The sequence below is a fragment of the Anoplopoma fimbria genome, chromosome 10 (genome assembly GCF_027596085.1).
Source record: "Anoplopoma fimbria isolate UVic2021 breed Golden Eagle Sablefish chromosome 10, Afim_UVic_2022, whole genome shotgun sequence".
NCBI classification, from domain to species: domain Eukaryota; kingdom Metazoa; phylum Chordata; class Actinopteri; order Perciformes; family Anoplopomatidae; genus Anoplopoma; species Anoplopoma fimbria.
This window is the reverse complement of record NC_072458.1, coordinates 20,737,044-20,760,850: the sequence shown is the minus strand read 5'-3', so window position 1 is coordinate 20,760,850 and position 23,807 is coordinate 20,737,044. Positions and strand designations below refer to the sequence as shown.

The following is a 23,807-nucleotide window of genomic DNA, read 5'->3' as shown; positions in this document are numbered from 1 at the left end:
TTGTTTATTCAAGGCCTTTTTTATATATATAGACCTGTGTACATGCTGTGTCATCATCATGACTTATAATTAGAGATGTCAAATGGAAACAAACGCAAACTGTCACATGTTGACTTGCTCTCCCCCTATGTATGGTGGACTCTGGGTGAAACAAATGGTGTACTCTGGGTGAAACAAATGGTGTCCTTCTTGAGCTTGCTGTGTCTTAACGGGGATGTCTACCTGTGTCTGTGGCCCATTAGAGCCGTCAGCCAGTCCGGCAAAAGACAACTACAGGATGAACCGCTACAAGAACAAAGCACTGAACCCTGAGGAGATGAGGCGCAGGAGAGAGGAGGAGGGCATCCAACTCAGGAAACAGAAACGAGAACAACAGGTATCCTCAGAGCCTTTATCTCAGATAGTATCTCTTTGTTTCAGATTATGCCAGCATGTAGTTTATCTATTTTGAACATGGCCCGGCTCGATTGTCTCTATGGTCTCTGACAAAACATTTTTAATCAAAGCTTTTCAAGAGGAGGAATGTGGATGTTCTCAATGAAGAGGAGGCCATGTTTGAGAGTCCACTGGTGGACCCCTACCTCAGCTCTCCAGCAACAGTGAGTATCTGTTTTTCTAATACAACAAAACATAGAAAAAGAGAAGCTCACAGAGGACCGTTGTCATTATTATTGTTGTCTAGCCTCTTTTCCAGCCCGTGGATTGAGAATAGTGAAGCCTGTGTTGTGAGTTCTTGTGCATGTGCTGTTGCAGGAGGGAGTCATTACCAGAGACATGGTGGAGATGCTTTTCTCGGAGGACCAGGAACTTCAGCTCGCCACAACACAAAAGTTTAGAAAACTACTTTCCAAAGGTATGTATTGTGTTCTAACAGTGACTGTACACAAATGTGGTACCGGTCATTTAATCACAATGGACCAAACAGAAGTATTTACATCTAGTTTTGCCTCTGTTCACTTCAGAGCCCAACCCCCCAATTGATGAAGTCATAAACACGCCTGGAGTAGTTGAGAGGTTTGTGGAGTTCTTGAAGAAGAGCGTCAACTGCACTCTACAGGTCAGTGTGTACATGCTCACTCACTAGAACAGTTCAGATCACTCTCTATGCATTGGATGTGTACATTTAATATCTGTCAAGTGTCAAATACCCATAGCTCTGCATTAGACAAGGTCCTGTTTGGCCACACCTTTTGCAGCTCTGCTCAAAGCATTAAGGTTTAAATTATTATCTCAATTGCCTGAATGGCTCATTAACGTAAGATGAATTGTAATGGTAATGATTATTTGTTAAAGTGACCCTATTTTGCAATAAAGTTTAACATTTTCACGTTCAAAAAACAAGTTTAAACCTTCATGGTAAAATATGTTTATAACAGAGATGCACCGATTGCAATTTTCTTTGCCGATTCTGCTTTATGATTATTCAGACTTTCCTTCCAAGGACTTGACAGCAAGGCCAAACAAAATTATTTCAACCATCTCAAAGTCACTGTAAACCATCAAAAAAATCTAAATCTGTAGTGGTTATTTGCATAAAAACACAATCCAAATGATGAGGAAATAAATTAATGTTGTCTATTTTTATTCAACTACTTGCTTTAATTGAAAAAAAAAAATAAAAAATGTAAAGGCAGTAGTACTTCTGATTTTATATCATAAGCTGCTTATAGCTAGTGTTAAGAAGTTTAACAGGTCTTTCTAATACCAATTTTATATTGCTGTGAACATTTTTTCCCCTAAAACAACTGTATTAATCAAAGGCTTGCCAAAAACACGCATTTGAACACATGATAGCGTTGTCACCGGCAACAAATTGGAAATCTGAGAATGATCTTCCAGTAACGGGCAATCAGATGAAAACGGGCCATCTGCATCTCTAGTTTAAAATGCTAACTCATCCCTTATGACACGTTGTGCCCCCGCAGTTTGAAGCAGCTTGGGCTCTGACCAACATAGCATCGGGCACATCCATCCAGACAAAGACGGTGATCGTGGCTGGAGCAGTGCCAATCTTCATTGATCTACTTAACTCAGACTTTGAGGACGTCCAAGAACAGGTAACACAGTCTGTTTGGTATGTTGTATCGGGTCATTCTTGACTACGGGGTGTGTCTGTTTGTGTTGCTTTGTTCCATACTCTTGTACCCATTGTCTACGGGTAACAAAGGTTCTGTTTGTTATTTCTTTCTGCAGGCAGTGTGGGCCTTGGGTAATATTGCAGGCGATAGTGCAGTGTGCAGGGACTATGTGCTGAACTGCGAAATCCTTCCGCCATTATTAATGTAAGCCCATCTTCATACTGATTCTGGCCACTAGCTTCCCCGCCTATAACGACATATTTCTGATACCACATCATGTACTGAGCTTTGCTTTTCTTTTGTTATTTCAGGCTTCTGACCAAATCCACTAGATTGACCATGACTAGGAATGCAGTGTGGGCTCTGTCTAATCTCTGTAGAGGAAAAAACCCTCCGCCTGCTTTTGAAAAGGTACCACTACGCCTCATGAATACAACACCAAAACGCAGGCCTGCTACTTTTTGATTTTCAATGTTTTGTCATGGCAAGTATGGCTGCCGAATGCATAATGTTTAATACAGCTTGGACACACTATCAGATGCAGAATATAGTCAGTATTTGTAAGAAATCAACTCACTGTCAATATCTTGTAAAAAAGCTGGGTCCACAACAAAAGTTGGAGTTATCAAGAAATTGATATATTTGCAATTATATCTATACATTTGCAATTATATCTATATATTTGCAATTATATCTATACATTTGCAATTATATCTATATATTTGCAATTATATCTATACATTTGCTCAACATGAGTTGTAACAGTATTTACATTGGAGATTGAATAGCAGTCGCAGTGAAGGAAACCTATTGTAACCTTATAGGCTTTCTTTTCTTAACTAGGTCACCTTTTAACAGAAGGTAATTCAATGATTTTAAACTCTTTTAAAACAGTCTCTGATGTTTAGAAGAGCAGAATTTCTGGTTGACGGTGCCGGCGGTCGCGGCAAATATTTACGCCTAATAAAATTAAATGCGTTCTAAATCAATTGTAACCATCCTTTATAGGAATTCTATAATGCTACTTTATAAAAATCTGCGTTAACTTGTTTACATCAAAGCCGTTCAGTGTGAGACTCGTATGAAATCCTGGTCGGTCGCAAAGTTCTATTGAGTTATCTGTATTTATCCGTTCAAACAAACAGTACAGTCTGTTTATCCCAGGTCATAGCTGCAGTATGTGAAGGACGGCTCTTGTGACATCCTTAAACAAGACTGAAATAATGTTCTTCTGAAGGGTTTCACACATAGTGTTGAGATGGGCGTTTGATTCATGTCGTCTCTGAGCATAAATATGCATTGTGTCTGTGCTGTCTAGGTGTCGCCCTGTCTGCCAGTGCTGTCCAGGCTTCTATTTAGCAGCGACCCAGACCTGCTGGCAGACGCCTGCTGGGCCCTGTCCTACCTCTCAGACGGCCCCAACGACAAGATCCAGGCTGTCATCGACTCTGGCGTCTGCAGGCGCCTTGTAGAGCTACTCATGTGAGTCCAGCCGTACTCTCTGTGGTCTTTGTCGCAGTAAATATGACCTTTTTAAATACTTAAAAATCTTCTCTATTAAATCTTCTGTCCTGCAGGCACACAGACTATAAGGTGGCCTCTCCTGCCCTGAGAGCTGTAGGGAACATCGTCACAGGAGACGACATCCAAACACAGGTGAGAGTTTATTAAACACAACTTGGCAAGACCAAAACACACTCGGTTACCTGTTTATAAAGTACACTGAGTTAAAACTACAGTTTTTCCGTCTAATTAAACAGCAATACATACTTGTAATACCCTATAATGTTCAGATTTTGTTGAAACTGTTAGAGAGGTGCTGATTCAAATCTGTGATCATTTTGGAGGATGTAGTTTGTGGTGCGTGTGGGCTGAATTCTTTTTTTTGTTTGTTTTTCAGTCAGTCTTTTTGACAGGTATTTAGTCAATTTGTTGTTTGGTCTAAAAAATGCTAAGAAATGCCCATAACTTTATACAAAAACCTAAGATAGCCCCCCCCTAATGTCTTCTTTTGTTCACTACTCAAAGACATTCAGTTTACTGTCCAAGACGAGTAAAGAACCTTGAAAATATTCTAATTTAAGAAGCTGGAATCAGAAAAATTTTGATTCATTTTTTTTCTCATACCAATTATTTGTTTTTCAAAATAATTGTCAATTAATTTAATAGTTGACAACTAATCAACTAACTACTGCAGCTCTACTTTTGGATTGTTTTCTAGTGACGGATGTTTCTATTTTTTAGTCCACTACATTTAAAACGAGGCTAAATAACAGAAACGCCTCTTTTTATGATGCAATGCAGAACAACAACACCACAAACCACATCCTCCAAAGTGATCATGCATCAAGAGAGCTGTATTCATTGTCAGTATTTGTTACGTTTTTATACCTAATCCTCAACCTTCTTTTACTAAATGACTTTGCCCCCCCCTCTGTTGCTGTGTTTAGGTGGTGCTGAACTGCTCAGCCCTGCCCTGCCTGCTGCACCTTCTCAGCAGCGCTAAAGAGTCCATTCGCAAAGAGGCGTGCTGGACCATCTCAAACATCACAGCAGGAAACCGAGCACAAATTCAGGTGATCGATGTAAACAAAGCTTATAACTAAACTTCACTATCTGACATGTTTCCTTCTGTAATCCTACCCAACTGTGGCAGCCGAAATGTTTATTATTCATAATTTGCTCTTTGGAAAAGAACGCACATATTAGTAATCGTGCCTGTTAAACTTAATGTGTTGAGATGTCGGCACTAAACGGTATTTCTGACCTTTATATAATCACAGCTTGTGTTATGTGGTCTGTGACCTTAAGTTTTATTGTTCATTTTATGTTCTAGTCGTGTTTCCCATATTCTCTGCCCTTTTCCATAACTCTGAATCATTCTGCTTTAGCTTGTGAAGCAGTGGTTTCATATTGTCTTTAATCTGACACAAGCACAACCTGAATGCAGTTGTAATTGTTTTTTTAATGGCACTGTTTACACGAGTAATGTTTTAATTATCCATAAATCAAATTATTTACTTATGTATGTGATTTTTTTGATTATTTTAAGCAATTAATTTGTCATTCACGAGGAGCACATAGAGTTAGATTTTAGATCAGTTTCTGAAATCGACACGTAGAGTCTGTAATCACATCTCACCACAACTTGAAATCTTGGTCTCACTTTTGATGATAATATTGTTTCAATCCAGACTTATTTCGCTATCAGGCCAAAGAATTACAGAAGTCTGTTATGATTTTTTTTTTTTTTTTTTTCAGAAGTCAGGCAATCCACATCTATGTCCTCTTTTAAACACACTTTTTTGATATGCTCCTTTACTTCATAAATGCTTTGTATGTCTAATATAATGCTTTTATTTTAATGTAATTTATTGGATTTTGTTTTTTATTTTGCCGTTTTGAAGTACTTTGTAATTGTGTTTTGAAAGGTGCCATATAAATAAAAGGTGCCATAGATACAGTAACTGAACTAAGCTGAGATAAGATGTGCTTTAGTCCTTCTTTTACTTTATCCTTGATCACCAGGGTTCGGTTTTGTCGAAGTTGTAAAAGTAATGATGTCATAACTGTGTTGACGCTGCTTTTGGAGACATGACCCCTGATTTGATATCTTGTCCTGCCCCACAGACGGTGATTGATGCCAACATCTTCCCGGTTCTGATCGACATTCTACAGAAAGCAGAGTTCAGGACCAGGAAAGAGGCGGCCTGGGCCATCACCAACGCCACCTCTGGAGGAACGCCAGAACAAATCAGGTTAGAGTTGTAATAAGATTCAAAGTTAGTTAGACATGTCAGTACAAAATCAGTTGGGATAATAAGGACGTATACAGTAATGTTGCCATGGAGACAGTGACTTAGCTTTGTTACAACTTGAGCCCCATTTTTGACATATATTTGATTACATGATTGCCAATTGTCACCATTAAAAGTATGCGGAATAAGCTTCTAGTAGACAATAAATGACTGTGATGCTGAAAGAAAACTTTAAACATGATGATTCTCAAGCAAGTCCAGGAGTCATAAGAGGCTTTTCTTTTTAAGTTGACTGATGGATGTTTATTGGCGATCCAGATAGAGGCCACTGTATTTTAAAGCAGGTTGTGATCTTGAAATTAAAGTTTAAGGATCCTAAAAATGTGTTTTGTGTTTGCATCCAGATATCTGGTGAACCTGGGCTGCATTAAGCCGCTGTGTGATCTGCTGACGGTGATGGACTCGAAGATCGTTCAGGTCGCCCTCAACGGGCTGGAGAACATCCTGCGGCTCGGCGAGCAGGAGGCCAAGCAGGAGAACAGCGGCACCGGAGTCAACCCTTACTGCAGCCTCATTGAAGAAGCCTACGGTAACGAACATGTTTACAAACACATTGCTGGGATGAAATTTAGCATCATATTGTTCATAGACATCATATTGTTCATAGACATCAGTAGCGCTGGGTATGAATTTAACATTATTTTGTGTCAGATTTTGTACCAAACAAACGTTTTTTTTATACCTTAAGGCATGTTTTATCTTTTTAATCTCTGATTTAGTTGAGGAAATATCTGATCAAACAATAAGAATCCCACCAAGCAATAGCCAACTTCTTATAATTGAAATTTAATAAAATGGATACATAAAGTGTTGAGGATTGATACTCAGAATTTCTTTCTTCTGCAAAAATATAAAGTTGAACCATTACTTTGTTTTTCCAGGTCTTGACAAGATCGAGTTCCTCCAGAGCCACGACAACCAGGAGATCTACCAGAAGGCGTTTGATCTAATCGAGCACTATTTCGGGGTGGAGGAAGAGGACAACAGTCTCGCCCCTCAGGTGGACCAGGCCAACCAGCAGTTCCTTTTCCCCGCGCAGGAGGCTCCCATGGAGGGCTTCCAGCTATAAGTCTGCACCCCTCACCTCTTTAAAAAAAAAAAAAAAAAAAAAAAAAACACCATCTACCCCCCCCCGCCTCCATACCTCCTCGTCTCACGGAGGGACCCCTAGATGCCGGAGTCAAACCTCCACGCTCTCCCTCCCTCCATCTGCCACTAACCCCGACCTCTACCATCACCACGACCTCACACAGACACCCTCCCCCACCCATCCTTTTGGTGGGGGGGAAGCTAAAACTGTCCCGCTCTCCAGCCCTCTCCTAAACCAGTGGACTGACTTCTGGAAGGGCAGACCCGTGTGTTGCCTGGCCAACGGGAGAGAGCGCCACGCAAACTCCTTTTCGCACTTACCCAGAAGAGGAAGTGATCGCCACATAGCCCAACGTCTGCCCCGGCTTCAGACACACACACACACACACACACACACATATCTTCCTGCAGTTTGATAGCCCTCATTGGCGGCAACGATGGTTTTGGTTGGTTAATATCTTATATATATATATATACACTTTTCATTTATTTTCCAATAGGGCGTTTCCTATTTTCAGGATTACCCGTGTGTCCCACTGGGGTGCATGAGGTGAAATATGCCGAGCTCTTGATGTCTGACTTGGTGCAATCACAAAGAGAAGCACCTCGTAATATGACCCCTTTTTGTTGTTGTTTTATGATGAGTTATTTTCCCCCCAACACTTTATTTATATGCACTTTTTTAGTGCTTGTGTTTTTCTTTTTTCTTTGGTTTGCTAACAATAGGCTCCCTAATCAATAGGCTTAGGGCTCAGCTGATCTGATGCCCAAGCTAAGAAGTGTCTTTCCCCCGACCCCCTTCTATTAACATCTTTTCTTTTTTTAGGACAAAATTCACGGGGGAAGGTTGAGGTGGGATGAAGTGTGAAAACTTTATGAACTTAGGAAGGGCTCTGGATGGGATAGAGGAAAAGGGATTGGGTTTTATAGAGGATATGTTTAAAGATCTAGAAGAAAAAAAAAAAAAAAAAAAAAAAAAATCCAGTTTTCGAGGGTGGTATAGTTAGAGATCCAATGTTCGTCGTGTGCTGTGTTATTAATAACAATACATTTGAATTATGAAGTGATCTAACTATTAAACAAGGCATAGCTGGGGATTTAAGGGGGGGGGGTGCCAGCAGCAGCAGCAAACCAAACTTATTTTTATATTTAAATGAATTCCAGACATTGCAGATGTTTATAATCGGGCGAAACACCAACTCGTGGTGCAGACACAACATTTATAGTTTTGAATGTCTGATTTCGTGGAAGCCCAGTGTAAACGGGTTGCTGCTGGTTTGGCGAGGCCCCGTGCTCCCGCATCCCCAGCTGTACGTGGTAGGGTTATTGCATGGCGTTATACTACCCTGCGTGCCGTCACTCAGTATCCCTGGCTAAACACAGACAGTTTACACAGAGAGATAGAGAACAGTGTAAAGAAATACCCGGACACTCTGATGAATAATGCTCAGCCTTCGCTTGTTGCACCATTTGAGGTAAAGGAAACAAAACAGGAAGTGGGCCACGGAGAATTGGTTTGGTGGTGTTAACAGTCATAGTGTAGTGACAGTGATGGTGTGTTGTATAGTGGTAGAGTTGATGTATAACCTACGGCATTCTATATCACTATATCTTTTGAGGAATGGGAATGAGAACTGTTTAATGAATTTGAATTGGTCCGTTGTGATATTGATGTAAATAGACTATCTTCTGCCCGGCAACAGAAGTGCGCCGCTTCTTTGTCCCCTCGTTTGGACTAATAACAAGCAGAGTTTGGCCAGGGATACATGTCCGACAAGTGACGAGCCTAACTTCAACCAAAAAATTCAAGTATAGCTATATATTTGAATTTTGTTGTATTTGCATCATATATATATAAATATATGTCTTTGCGCACACTTCATGCACACTTGCATACAACACCAGCAGACACTGTACACACACCTCTCACAGATGAGTGGCTAGTGGCAAGAAAAAAAATAAAATGTTTCCATAGTCTTTGGAGTGGAGAAGAGTAGGTATTATTTCATTTATTTTTTTTTTTAAATTAGCTTTTCTCCACAGAGTGAAAATTGCCATTTTGGCTGTTTTTGATTTCAGAGCACTTAGTATAGTTCCTTTTATTTATGAAAATGTTGCCCTTGGTTCAAATTTTTTTATTTAGATTTAACATTGTTTTCTGGTTTAATTGAGACAAAGAATAGAAAGATTTTTTTTCTTTTATTTTTTGCGTATTCAAAGAGGTCTCATGGAAACTTTATTTTTTTGTTGTTTCTAGCCACATGACTTATGATGGTTTAAATTAACCCTGTAAACCCTGACCTCGGATCAGGAGCTGATCTGGGATCAGGGTTCAGGCTTTGTGGATTGAGCAGAACTGTGGTTGTGATGTTTGACTGACGGGCACTGTGTGAGGAAGAGGTTGATTGACTCTATGACTATGTCCCTAAACGAGTCTGGGAGCCCCTGTTATGTGGATCACTGAACCAGCCTAAACATCAAATCATGAAACTGTGAACACAATTACGTTAATCTAAAAAAATAAAATAATAGAAAAGTTTTTTTAACCAAAACAAATTCATTTTCTGGGATAGACAGACGTAGATTTTTCCATTTGGTTTCTTTCAGTGTTACATTTTTACATTAACTTCCATTGACATATTAGAATCTTATAATCCAACAGGCTGCCATTACATTTAAGGGTTTAACCTTTCATTGGTATGTTAGCGAGGCTCTCCTGAGTCTGAGATGTTATCCACAGAACACGTGTGCTCCCAGTAGACATAAGAGTTCAAATCATGAATAATTGAGCATCAAGAACTTGCCTCTCTACACGACAGATGTGTAGAGCGGCATTTATAACTGAAGTCTTCGATTTCGTGGCCAATTCTGAGCTTGGCCTACAAATATTGCCAGAATTGCAATGTTTGGAAAGAAAAGAAGAAGAAGAGAAAAAAAAAATCAGTGCATCAACCAGGAAAAAAAATATTTATATTTCTGAAAAATGAAAATGCACTCCTATTCACAAAAGTGCCAATCCGACCAACAAAGACTGGAGGTTCTTATGTATCTGTCTTTGACTATTTTTTTTTTCTTTATATCTTTTATTTACTTGAATGTGCACACATTTTTGTGCAGAACATTGCTGCTCTATTTTCCTTATCTTTAAAGTTACATTATTTGCCATTGTTTTCTTTGGAAAAGTGGCATGCATTACTGTGGGCGCCTAAATAAGGAATTGAATTAAGGCAGTGTAATTTGTCTCGGTGAGGAAATGACTTGAGTAATTACATAAACCTGGTCTTTCCAGCTACTTATTGTCCATTGGTGTGATGATCCCCATTATTACAGTCTTCTAATGGTTTCCACTGTGCATAGCTAAGCTGCAGATGTTGTGGAATCATAGGATTGATTTCACGCAGTGCAAACAGTATAATATTTCGCATTTTCTTGAGGTCACGGCCCTCTTTGTGCAAAAAGAAACTGCGCTGATAGAAATATTGTAGTACTTAGATGTGGCAGATGATGCAATTTGTGGAAATCCAAGCGACTATCATAGGAGACAATTGCAGGTACTAACCGTGTTGTCATAGTTTACCAAAGTTTTGTCATCCTGAAGGCTGGTTGAAAGGATTTACTTGATGTCTTGTTTTCAATATTCAACTTATCTGATTGGCTTGGTTCGACCGAGAGACTGCTTCAGGCCATTTAAAAACGTGCTTCTTTTCATTAGAAGCTGCAATAGCTCAGTCCCTCTCTTCTCAGTTTTTTTTTTTTTCTCTCAAATTGAAGTACTGTTTGGGGAGTTAAAAAAAATCTGCAAAAATAATCCTGAAGACTGCAATAAGTATATTGTCCAAAATCAGGCACCCCAGAGGCAAAGATCCACCTACAAACGGCTCTAAAAAAAATAAAAGGTGACACTCCTTCCACTGGGTGAAGCCAAACCGAGGCAACTACTGGACATTTAAGATACAATCTGGGATTCAGAAATTGTGCAGTGATTTACATTAAAAAGTATTATAAGTTAAAACTATATGTATGTTCTGATACATTGACAGGGATTCAGATGCAATTCTAATCACTTCTGAGAAGTGGAGAAAAAAAGCCTCATTAGAACATGTCACAAGAAGAAGAAAAAAAAGGAAAATACATAGGAGTTGAGGATACAAGCCTTTTCTGCTTTTCTTGATCTTTTTCCTGATCAGGATATTCTGGGCTATATTTTTGGATAATTGTGTTTAGCGTTTAAAAAAAAAAGTTTGTCCAAGTCAGGCTGCATGATCAGGAACCTTGTTATCTATAGGGGAATGAACAGACATCACTAAATATCTCAAATCTGACTCGTCTTCCGTCCTAGAAGCTGTTCATGTCTATATCAAAATCTAAAGCCATGCTTGGCTTGGTCAAGTAATGTCGTCTATGCTACGAATGTTTACAATGCTACATGTTTGTAAAAAATACTTTTCATATGCCATCACTGACCAGTCCTGATGTATTCTCTACTCTGGTCCTCTTATTTCTTTTTACATGTATTTATTTTCTCTACTCTTGTTTTATGATTTTTCTTTTTTTTTTTCTTTTTTTTTTTTTTTCTTTTTTTGCTCAAAATTACCCATCTTAAACTGTGACTTGACTTGACTTTACCGACGGTATGAATGAGTGACGAGAAACTTATACACTTCAGCTGAACATGACACACAAACATGAACATGAAAAAGAAAAAATACATACAGGAAACCGCAACAATATAGAAAAAAAAAAAAAAAAAAACTGTGTAAAGGAAAATATATTGAATTTAAAATTGTTCAGTGGAAATACTGTACAAAACAAATAAAGTTACGTTGCAACCCTTTAAAGCAAATGTTTCGTCTTTGATCACTGGTGAGCAATGTGGAGCAATGTTACTGTTTTACAATATATACAGCATTGGACTGTTGCTAACGTATGTCTTTATGTCAAAGTGGGATCTTCCTTTTGTGGAAATGAAAAAATGTATATACAATTGGCTTGGAAAAATGGAGCTACATGTCATTTGATGTGAGACCTAATATGACATGAATATTACATTTCATTTTAAAGGATACATGTCCACATTTAAAGCTCAAATAGAAACATGCCACGTTGTTAGACCATTTAGTCCACCAGTATTATGTTCAAGTATTTTCTTCTCTTTTTTTCCATGGGAGAAAAGTACCACAGTGAGTTTGGTACATTAATAGACATTGTAGTCCATACATTTCCAAACGCAATTTGCATTGCATTTTCCAAAAATCTGTATTTGGGCACATCATTTAATCAATTTTAGTAGCAGGTGGTGAGAAAAGATCTCCCTCCTTTCAATTCGGCCTGAACTTAGGTTTTATTTGCTTTTGTTGAGTGTCCTGCACCGTATGGTGCCCAGCCCATTCAGGTTTTATAGACACTGGACAATAGGAACAGAAACGGAATAATAATTATTGTTTGATAGTTTCTTTCTATTGATCCATCAATCTATCTATAAATATATGTATATATATAATATAATATTGTATATGTATTTATATATAATAATTATATATATAAAAAAATATTTTCATATATATTTATATAATAATTATATATATAAATGTAATTGTATATATACAGTACCAGTCAAAAGTTTGGACATACCTTCTCATTCAACTACTTTGAAGAATGTAAAATATAAAACATATTCTGGTTTGTTGAGCATTTGTTTGTTTACCACATAATTCCATATGTGTTCCTTCATAGTTTGGATGTCTTCAATATTAATCTACAATGTAGAAAAAAATAAAAAAAATAAAGAAAAACCATTGAATGAGAAGGTGTGTCCAAACTTTTGACTGGTACTGTATATTTATATATTTATATTCATATTTTTATATATATATTTATATATGTATATATATTTATATATATATAAAAAAACATATAGAGAGAGAATATGAGAAAATGATGAATGTAAAAACAATACAAAATACCATTTTATATTAGAATATGATTATATAAAATATTAAACTATAAATATATATATATATATATATATATATATATTTATATTTATATATGTATATATATATATCTTGTTTTTCTTGTTTTATAATCTTCAAAAGTGTGCTGTTGTAGGTAAAATAAATACTAGATTTAAGTCAAATGAACATTAGATTAATGGGTTTATATGAATCCACTCATATTAATTATAAAACACATGTATGTGCTGTGAAGGCGTTTCCACTGAGCTGTCGGTAGGTGGCGGTAAAGCGCCGCGCTGTGCTTGTTAACTACAAGGAAAGAAGAAGAAGAAGAAGAATCCAAAGTTATGACCGGAAGTCTTTTTCTTCTGGCTCACGCTGTTGTGGAAACCTCCAGTTCTCAGACTCACTGCGTGTTTCCTCCTCCAGCCTGAAGGTAAACAACAGGTACCACACACACACTAGTGCCCGTGTGTTCTGTGTGTGCGTGTAGAGGTGTGTGTGTCGTGTAAACACGTGACAGTGTTGGTCTTTTAGCCGCATGTGGAGGCTAACCAGCGTTAGCATGTGCTAGCTAGCGATGGGAAAGCGAAAGCTAGCGAGGAGCCTGGTTCTCTGTTTCTCTGGTTCTCTGTTCTCTGTTCTCTCAGGGTTCTCTGGTTCTCTGGTTCTCTGGTTCTCTGGTCTCTCTGTTCTCTCAGGGTTCTCTAGACTGTAGTTTAAATGTGGCATATATAGATACATATACCACACAGTGTTATACACATGTGTAACATTACACACAAGTTAATGCTTTAGTAAAGAGAGCATGTTTATATATATATATACATGTTTATATATATATATAATATATATATAAACATATATAAACATATATATATATAAACATATATATATATATATATATATATATATATATAAACATATATATGTATGTTTATATATATATATATTATATATATATATATATAAACACATATATATATAAACATATATATATATGTGTGTTTATATATATATGTTTATATATATGTTATATATGGTGAATGATATGTAATATACTACTGATTGTAAGTCGCTTTGGATAAAAGCGTCTGCTAATATATATATATATGTTTTTATAAATATATAAGACACTAACCCCAAGTTGCTCCTGAAGGCTTGTCGGTGTGGACTGGATGTTGCATGAATGTTAGTAGAGTCTGATGGTGGCACCTTGCATGGTAGCCTGTCATCAGTGTGTGAATGGGTGAATGATATGTAATGATATGTAATATATACTATGATTGTGTGTGGATAAAAGCGTCTGTGAATGACTGTAATGTAATGTATATATATATATATATACATACATGTTTATATATATATATATGTACACAAAATGTGATGTTTACTGAATCATTTGTGTGAGTTAAATGTACTGAAATAGTGTACTCAGATTAGTACAGATTACTCAGATGTAAACATGAGCAAAGCATCATAAATGTGTCTCCTTGTTGCAGATACCAGAGATGAAAAAACAAGACACAGAAGAGTCCTCCACCCAGGGCGGAGAGGAAGCTCCACCTGCAGCAGAAGGGACGGAGGCACCTGCAGCTGCTAAAGACAGCCTGGACAGCAACAGCCCCGAAGAGTCTGAACCACAGACGCCACAAACAGACACGCCACAGACGGACACACCACCACAAACTGACACACCAACACACACAGATACACCTCCACACACAGATACACCTCCACACACAGATACACCAACACACACAGATACACCAACACACACAGATACACCGCCACAGGTTGACGAGGCAGGAAGTGAAGGTAAAGTTATAGGATGGTCAGTGTTGGGACTTTGTTGTCTACCTGTCACTGTGTTTGGCAAACCCCGCCAGGGTTTATAGATTTGTAATTATTTATTTAATTTTTGTAATGGATTACCATCAGATAAATACAGTGATCAATGATCAATATCAGGGTCTTATCCCACTTAAAAACCTGCGGTTTTAAGGCGGTGCTTACTTATATTTACCTGTGTAGAACATCGTTGAAGATAAACATTAAAGACTGGAGATATTATTGGCAATACAGTTATCATTTTAGTAACATTTAATCCTTAATAACTAGTTTACCTCTCTCACTAGTCATGCATTTAGCTCAGCAAAGAAACTCTGGTAAATTATGTTTGTGCTACTGATTTCAGAAAGAAAGTTGGGTACTTGAATTTGTTAACATCACATTGTGTTTTATCCACTTTTCAATTTTTGAGTTATCACAGAAATGATGGTTTCACTGCTTTTTTAGTACAACTGATTAATACACTATATATATCATTTGTGACAAGAAAACAACTGAAATCCAACCCATCTTAAACCTGAGTCAGAGACTAGAATGCTTATAGACTATTGTTTGTGTTTTAGGAGTTTCCATAAAACTGACTAAATGTCTTTGAAGCTGCGCTGCAAGTGCCCCAACTATTTATCTGAGTTTGAGACCAAGAATTCACAAAAGTGTCCTCCTCTTATCCTCCCTTCACTGTGTCCAGTTGCAGAGGCGGCACTTTCTCAATGCGACATGGCTGAGGAGCTGAGCCGGCAGCTGGAGGACATCCTCAGCACATACTGTCGGGTAACCATTTCAGATGACGCCAGCACCGTGCCCAATGGCCAGTCACACAGCCCAGAGCTCAATGGCCTGAGCAAAGAGAGGGGGGACGGCAAGCCAGGGGGCAAAGTCAATGGAGCCGGAAAAGGAGGAGAGAAGGAGCAGAAGAAGAGTCAGGACAAGAAGAAAGTGAAGGGGCTGGGTAAGGAGTGCTTCTATTTTTATGGATCGGTGATCTTGTCTGGCTTACAGATACAAACAATTACTTGAAAATAGTTTAGAGGCTAGTTTGCTGAATTAAGTAGCTACTAGTTATAATGTGTTTTCTAAAAGGCTCTCTGATTGTGTCTTGTCTCTGTTTTCCTTGTTTACGCAGGCAAAGAGATCACTCTTCTCATGCAGACTCTGAACACTCTGAGCACCCCAGAGGAGAAGCTCGGAGGCCTTTGTAAGAAGTATGCTGAACTGGTGAGTGTTTCCCACACATGGCGACACTAAGAACTGCTCTCTGTCTTTAAAACATTTCTAGTGTGAATGGAAATTATAAGGAATTTATTTCCCCTCTGCTTTGAACGTAATATTGTTTCTATAAGTGTGTACAATTTGAATCAAGTCCATACACATCACTGATTTTTCAAAATCAAAATCAGTGGTTAAGGACAATTATTATCTGTGTAACAATGTTTCCAAAACGACAGACCTTATGTAAACTCAGACGTTACTGTGGTCTTCGTATTTTATTCAGTCAGCTTGGGAGTTTATCTGACTACAAGAATGACAGCATTTTGAGGGAATAAACTACCTCAAAAGAAATAGTGTTTTGTCAGTATGTTCTGAAGATACGTACCTGACAGTAACTGTATTAAACAGTTACTGTCTGTCTGATAAAGGTGCTTTAAGAGGGATACAGAGTCAGGCCCCTGGTGTTTTTATGAAAGAAGAATACAGTTAGAATGAAAAGAGATAAACAGCCTAAGAAATATACAGTCAATGCTGCCAAGAGTTTTAAAGACCAGCATAATTACTTTCTGCTTCAATAGTCTATAGATACATGACCAGATACTTCTTCGGTTTTGAAAGAATGTTTTCTAGTGTGGCTACAGATTTTAAATGGGAAATTGTGTTTATAAAAGAGGAAATGCTTTTATAGACTTGTCAGCTGAGTTCTTAGTTAGGACACAGTAGGTCAACTCGGGTTCGTCTTTGCAAAACAAGGGAGTGTACTTCAAGGTGTTGCAGCAATTTTGTATCAAACAGACACAGAGTGGTGCAATGCAGAGTTCTGTCCGATGAACTAGATCCATGCTGGGGTGTCGTGTAGCACTTTGCAGCACTAATGAAGACCTCAAATCATCTCCTGGGGCCTCGTGTGCTGTGCTAGGTTTTCATATTGGCTGTGTGTGTTTGTGCATGCACATTTAAAAGGCAGACCGCGTGGTTTGGATGTGTGCGACCTTGAGGAAGCTGATGTGTGTGTGTGTGTGATTTGGCAACGTGTCAGAGCGGATAGATGGAGAGTGGTCCGCAGTGCTGTTATTGGCTGACGGCAGAAGAAAAGCCTCGGTGTTGTTTCAGCATCATGCGTGCATGTGCTGTCGTCACGTTATAAAGGACGCAGTGTAGGTCAAATACAGGTCACGTTACGTCAAATATCTTGTTATTCTTTTCCAAATACCTCGATATCGATACTTCGGCGATATTGTAGAGTGGACCAGTGGGGCTATTTTGGATGAATAATCATCAGTAATGTGATCAGTAAAGTGGTAAAAGCAAATAGTAGAGCAGCTAGAACAGTTTAAGATTAAAATGACATCGCTTTACTGTAATGCAGCCTCTAAAACCAGGAAATCCACTTTACGATGATACTAGTCTCATATCACAGTTTCCATATAATAGATATTTAATACCCAGCCCTAATTATTCCACTGCACTACTTCGAACATCTTATCAGGAAAAACAAAGTAGTTTATTACAGATAATAATAGTGTTGTTTCAAAATGACAAGTATCTATGAACAGATGAACCTTAGCATGCATGTAAAAAGTCTTTGTTATCGAGGCATCCTGTTTTGTAAAACAAAACTAATATCAGCCGTCCAAATCTTGTTCGACAGTGGAATAACTTAATAAACGTGTGTGTGTGTGTTTGTGACAGCTGGAGGAGCACCGTAACACCCAGAAGCAGATGCGAGTGCTGCAGAAGAAGCAGAACCAGGTGGTCCAGGAGAAAGACAACCTGAGGAATGAACACAGCAAGGCCATCCTGGCTCGCAGCAAGCTGGAGAGTCTCTGCAGGGAGCTACAGAGACACAACCGCTCACTCAAGGTAACGAATATAGACTCTGGACTGCTGCATCCATTCCATAAGAGGATTTTCTGCAACTATGGCCTCTCTAGGGTCCAGATTCTGTATATTTATCACTTTATTTAAATGCAGTTTTGGATGCATTTGCTCTATAAATTGCTCTTAAATAAATTGTTTTTGGACAGATGTGTATAATACTGTAGTTTGTGGAGGTGGATTACAAAGGGATTGAAATGTCCTGCTGTAAAACACTGAATTACCATAATTGATCACTTTAAGAAGATTCTGATGTTGGCCAACTTTTCAAAGTTAAAGCAAGCAACGCATCCTTTCACACTTCAACATTATCAATCTTCCACTTGTGTCCGTCTGCAGGAGGAGGGAATGCAAAGAACGCGTCTGGAGGAGGAGAAAAGGAAGGAAGTGACCTCCCATTTCCAGGTGACGCTGAACGACATCCAGGCTCAGATGGAGCAGCACAACGAGAGGAACGCCAGCCTCCGACAAGAGAACACGGAGCTGGCCGAGAAACTGAAGAAGCTCTATGAACAGTACAAACTACGAGAAGAGGTCTGTGCACACTTTCCTCCTCACGTCTTTGAGGTCACAATAATGTCAATTCTCCACATTTTCACTGGATGTGTGACTGGCTTTTCGTTTCTCTGACCTTGTGAACTCCCCACCAGCACATAGACAAAGTGGTAAAGCACAAAGACCTGCAGCAACAGCTGGTGGACGCCAAGCTGCAACAGGCTCAGGAGCTGCTGAAGGAGTCCGAGGAACGCCACGACAGAGAGAAACACTTTGTAATTATACACTTAACTCACATTTACAAAATACAAGAAAACACAAAAACAGGCATTATGTTTCGTCCCATTTTTACACCACGATTTGTCCTTCACCATTGTTTCCTTAGCTGCTGAAGGAAGCAGTGGAGTCTCAAAGGATGTGCGAGCTGATGAAGCAGCAGGAAGTTCACCTCAAACAGCAGGTTTCCCATCACTCCTTTTCTCTCCACCTTTCAATAACTCGACTTATGATTTAAAATGATAACATCCTAATCTGATCAAACCTGTTGTGTGGTCGTTCAGCTGTCACTCTACACAGAGAAGTTTGAAGAGTTCCAGACCACTTTGTCTAAGAGCAACGAGGTCTTCACCACATTCAAACAGGAGATGGAGAAGGTGAGGAGTCGGTGTTACTGTGACGGTGTAAGATTGAGAGAAGCAGGAATTGTATTTGCTTTGCTTTTTTCTGCAGGATGTGACCGTCTTGTTTCCTTTGTGTTTCAGATGACTAAAAAGATCAAAAAGCTGGAGAAGGAGACGGCCATGTACCGGTCCAGGTGGGAGAGCAGCAACAAGGCTCTACTGGAGATGTCAGAAGAGGTAAAGCAGCTTTTTTTGTTTGTTTTTGACGTCAAACTGGCACGTTTTTTATATTTTGGGGCACTTTGATTCTGATCTACTAACATCAGGGATCTCATGGACTTCCCTACCTTACATTAAATTATTATATGACTGAAGACGAAACTAAACCAAAAAAGGCCAAAAAATGATTCTGACAAACATACTTTAGGTGGCAGGAATAGGGTGTATGTTTCATTTATATTGACAGGTATTCAGTTCAAATGGAGCGATTTTATTCCATCAGGAGCAGTTAAACTGAAAGTCTATAGTGACGATATATCATCTGGCTGCAGATACTGTTCTGCAGCTTCATAAATTCTCTTGTTTCCTTAACTTTGTTGCAATTTTAAGAAGGCCGTGTTTAACCTGATGCATACGTGGATAAAAGCTTATGGTAGCCTTTTAAACAACAAAAAGTCAGATCATGCAAATCTCCAGTGAGATGTTTGTGCATATTTGATGTTTTAAAGAAAACTATAACAAAGTAACATTCTTTAAGCTTCTCCCTTTTTTTTATCCATATACTTTTTGTTATTACAGTGAATTTTCTGCACACATTTCACTTAGAAACAAACAAGGTTGTGATTTTGACAGAACTGCATCTGAACTATACTTCTGTGCACAATTATCTTTACATTATGGACACGTGCGGTGTGTAATAAAGTAAAATAGCAAATCATTTATATGCAATTTGCCTCGTAACAATGATAGAAATGTGATTTGAAATGTTCTAACAAGTTTTTTAACCCTAAGCCCAAATTGTGTCCGTCATAACTATAACACAAAGGTAGACCGGCTGACATTTGCATCATTTTTGTGTGCGCGTGTGTGTTCTGTCTCCAGAAGTCTGTGCGGGACCATGACTTTGAAGCACTTCAGGGTAAAGTCCAGCGGCTGGAGAAGCTGCGACGGGCTCTTAAGGTCGAACGCAACGAGCTCAACAAGAAGGTTCAGAACCTCAGCGGTCAGGACACTGTGGCGGCAGGAGCCCCCGCCTCTGACCCGGGGACCGAGTCCCCCTCTCCTCCACCAACGGACTCTCTGCTGGAGCCCAGCAGCCACCACCCTGTCCCAGACTCCGCCCCCTGCTCCCAGTCCTGCCACTGTGACCCAGAACTGGACACGGACGCTGTTCTGCTGCCCGTCGCTGCACAGGAATGAAGCATCGCTGCTCACTGTCTCCCCCCCCCCCTCCAACGTTAAGCCACCTGATAATAAGCCACCAGCCTGCAAGCTCCACTCCACCTCTGCTGGATGAAACCGATGTGAAACACATAGCAAGGTTAACGTGTGTCGTCCCAGCATGCCCTGCAGGCTTTATAATGCCGATGGGAAGATTGTGCCTCATCTGTCAGTACATTTACATGCACACCATAACTCATAACTGTGAATGACCTCGTTGAGGTAATAGTAGGAAACGTGGCTTTCAGTCAACCTGCACTGAAACAAATCAGACAGTAATTTAAAAAGAATGATTCAGCTCTGCAACTTAAACCTTAACTCGACTTGTTTATATGAAAACCTCAACAATCTGTACTTATCTAATTATGAGTGTGCACGTAAATGTTCAGACTGCCTCTGTGTTGTTCTGCTTCACGCCACATTCCATTTTTGAGTGCTGCCTGGGATGACACAAGACAGGCAGGTAAATGACAAGAGGAGTCGTGTGTGTGCGTGTGTGTGTGCGTGTGCGTGCGTGTGCGTGTGTGTGTGTGTGTGTGTGTGTGTGTGTGTGTGTGTGTGTGTGTGTGTGTGTGTGTGTGTGTGTGTGTTTATTTACATCTTGAGTGTCACTGAAGTTGGAAGGTGTTTGACTTAAGACTTAACGGGGGTGTGAAGATTAATCATTTCTTTAGCAAATCTAAATCTTAATAACATAGAAATAATATAGAATTCTACCAAATGATTGAAGGACATTTTCTCACTTTGACTTTTCCTTTTTTTTTCCAGTTTCAGAGTTTTCAGTTCTTTGCTTGTGGACCATTTTTAGGGAAATGTTTTTTTGTGTCACAATGCTTCATTTGTGCAGTTTTTCTGGTTTGTATTTATTGTTTAAATCTCTTTATTTTACACATTTAGAAAAAGTAAGACTTTTCCCATTCCTAACCTTTTTCAGTTCAGTTGTTGTTAAAAAAAAACATAATTTTTTACGTTTTTCAGTCTGCTTTTAACCTCATAAAGACGACCACTTGAAACTTTTTTTGGTGCATTGGTATGTATGTGTGTGTGTGTGGGGTGGGGGGTGGGTGGGTGGGGGTGTGTGTGAGGTTCACATGGCTTTGATTGTCTCCTCCCAGCCCTGGTAATTGCAGTAGCTTGTAATCAGGTTTTAACTAGAGAATGTTCAAGGATCTCTATGCAACGCTTGGCTCTTGTATTTTAATTTAATTTTTTTTTTTGTGGCGGTCTCAACTGACAAGCACTTAGCTGAGAATGTATATCCATTATCTCCACTGTCTTGCATGGATGTATTGTATAAACAGACAACATATCTCACAGCAGAACTTTATTTTTGCTTAGGTTTGAACCTCATTAATTGCCTCTCGATAGTTGTCCGACATTAAGCGTAACGTTGTGCATCCTCCCGATGCTTTTAAAAGGTGCAGTGACTGAACCGAGTGGGAAGAAAAAAGGGCAAATTAGAGAAAATTTTATTGGACTTTTGAATTGTAGTTTGACTCTCTGCGGTCATTCTTATGTACTACTTGATATGTAGCATTGGTAAAAAGGTGCCAATGTATAAAGGCATTTTCAATTTCAATAGCAAAGGCAGACATAATCTCTTCCGTTGTCCCACAGGACAGAATCATCGCACCTCTGGTCCCGTGGTAGATGTGGAGGTTCACTGACCATGAGAAGGAACCAAAGATGTTTCCTTTTTTGTCTTTTGCAGTACTTTTATCTGGCCCTGTATATTTTGTTTCTTGTTAAATAAAGATGTTATAGTGTATGTTTCAGTTGTTTGTTTACTTACCTTGTTGGCTTATTTAGAAAGGACTTAAGATTTAAAGGCATGTTGCAATATGTGAATGTTTTTGCAACTTAGACCACAAAACTCCATTTGTATTTGATTTGTCTTCAAAAATGTAGTTATTGTTTTTTTCATTGTTAGAAAATGAACGTCACAACATTTAAGAATTGTTTATAAATATTAATGTTGGTGTTACTTGTTTATACTGTTCTCTAATAGCACATTGTGTGCTTTAAGAGATAAGATATAACTTTATTTATCCTGGAGGACATTCTTGTGTCAGTTTCTTTTAAAGATTACAGCAGAAGAATAGCAAACAACAAAATAATGAAAATATTAATATTATATTAATAAACAACAATTATCAAGTGTAAAATAAATTATACTGACCATTCCACTTGAGAACGCAATAACAATACGAGTTAGGAAAATAAAAAATTCAACTAAAATAGAAAAGGTAAAATACAACAACAAAGTAAAATTACAAAGTGTATATAATAAATAAGATAAGATAATCCTTTTATTAGTCCCGCAGCAGGGACATTTACAGGATTACAGCAGCGTAGAGATAGTGCAAACGAGACATTGTAGAGGGAAAAAAAGTACTAAACAGGAAAGAATATTAAATAAGTAAAAAAATATTGAATATACAGACAGAGTAATTATAGTATTACACAGTGTATTTATATTGCACAGATGTTTTAGTGTTTTGTGGTCTACTGGGATGGCAGCAGCAGTGATACTAACACCAGTGCTAATGGCAACTACAATTGAAAAAAGTAATATTGAAGATTTACCTTTAATTTATCCATTAATATCCCCTTTAAATCCCATTTTAACACCCTTGGAGTTCTTATTTTTTTAAGGTTAAACGGAAGTTTTGGTGATTTGAATGGAGTAATAACATTTTACCGATAGAGGCAAAATAGAACACAATAACAGTATGAGTAAGGAAAATAAATAAAGTAAGAAATTCAACTAAAATAGAAAAAGTAAAATACAACAACAAAGATTGATATATATATCAGTCCCGCATCGGGGACATTTACAGGATTACAGCAGCATACTGACAGTGCAAGAGACATAGTAAAAAATAAGTATTATAAATAAGCAATAAAAAAAACAGTAAAGAATCCACAGTAACTTAAATATTATATGTACAGACAGAAACTATTATAACTATTGTATTGCACAGTGTATTTGTATATAATACTAATATTTGTAATAAGTGGTGCTTACACCAGTGCTAATGGAAACAAATAGAAAAGTAAAATTGAAGATGTATCTTTAATTCATTATTAATTAATGAATGAAGTTTGTATTCTTGTTATTAGGTGTTATTCTTATATTAAACTGAAGGGATTGGGCGTTATGTTGGTGTCAGTGGAGGATTTACTATGTCTCTTGTTTGCATTATAACCTATGCTGCTGTAATCTTGTAAATTCCCCCACTGCGGGACTAATAAAGGATTATTTTATTTTATCTTATCTTATAATGCACAGATGTTTTAGTGTTTTTAGTGTTTTGTGGTCTACTGGGATGGCATACAGAGCTGGTGGTGTAGTATGATATATAATAATATAAT

General features: G+C 38.2%; 2 protein-coding genes across 3 annotated transcripts in view; both read left to right on the top strand.

Moving 5' to 3' along the window:
• The window catches only part of kpna6 (karyopherin alpha 6 (importin alpha 7)), a 10,360-nt gene extending 2,403 nt beyond the window's left edge, over positions 1-7,957 (top strand). The window contains exons 2-14 of the mRNA XM_054605695.1: positions 243-376; positions 507-599; positions 754-853; positions 963-1,057; positions 1,926-2,057; positions 2,194-2,282; positions 2,390-2,489; positions 3,397-3,560; positions 3,656-3,734; positions 4,529-4,654; positions 5,709-5,836; positions 6,241-6,425; positions 6,778-7,957. Of these exons, the coding sequence (XP_054461670.1) occupies positions 243-376; positions 507-599; positions 754-853; positions 963-1,057; positions 1,926-2,057; positions 2,194-2,282; positions 2,390-2,489; positions 3,397-3,560; positions 3,656-3,734; positions 4,529-4,654; positions 5,709-5,836; positions 6,241-6,425; positions 6,778-6,965 (1,613 nt within the window). The 3' untranslated portion in view covers positions 6,966-7,957. The remainder of the gene's footprint in view (positions 1-242; positions 377-506; positions 600-753; positions 854-962; positions 1,058-1,925; positions 2,058-2,193; positions 2,283-2,389; positions 2,490-3,396; positions 3,561-3,655; positions 3,735-4,528; positions 4,655-5,708; positions 5,837-6,240; positions 6,426-6,777) is intronic.
• A 5,337-nt stretch (positions 7,958-13,294) lies between these two features.
• txlna (taxilin alpha) lies at positions 13,295-20,951 on the top strand. Of its 2 annotated transcripts, none has more exons than XM_054606054.1 (11): positions 13,295-13,375; positions 14,442-14,757; positions 15,479-15,739; positions 15,914-16,005; positions 17,692-17,862; positions 18,217-18,411; positions 18,528-18,647; positions 18,758-18,832; positions 18,933-19,025; positions 19,134-19,229; positions 20,094-20,951. In XM_054606054.1, the coding sequence occupies exons 2-11, from the start codon at positions 14,451-14,453 to the stop codon at positions 20,409-20,411; spliced, it is 1,728 nt and encodes a 575-aa protein (XP_054462029.1). In that variant the 5' UTR covers positions 13,295-13,375; positions 14,442-14,450; the 3' UTR covers positions 20,412-20,951. The 2 variants fall into 2 exon arrangements, with proteins under 2 accessions (XP_054462029.1, XP_054462030.1); XM_054606055.1 differs by having other exon boundaries at positions 13,295-13,386.
• The last annotated feature ends 2,856 nt before the right edge of the window (positions 20,952-23,807 follow it).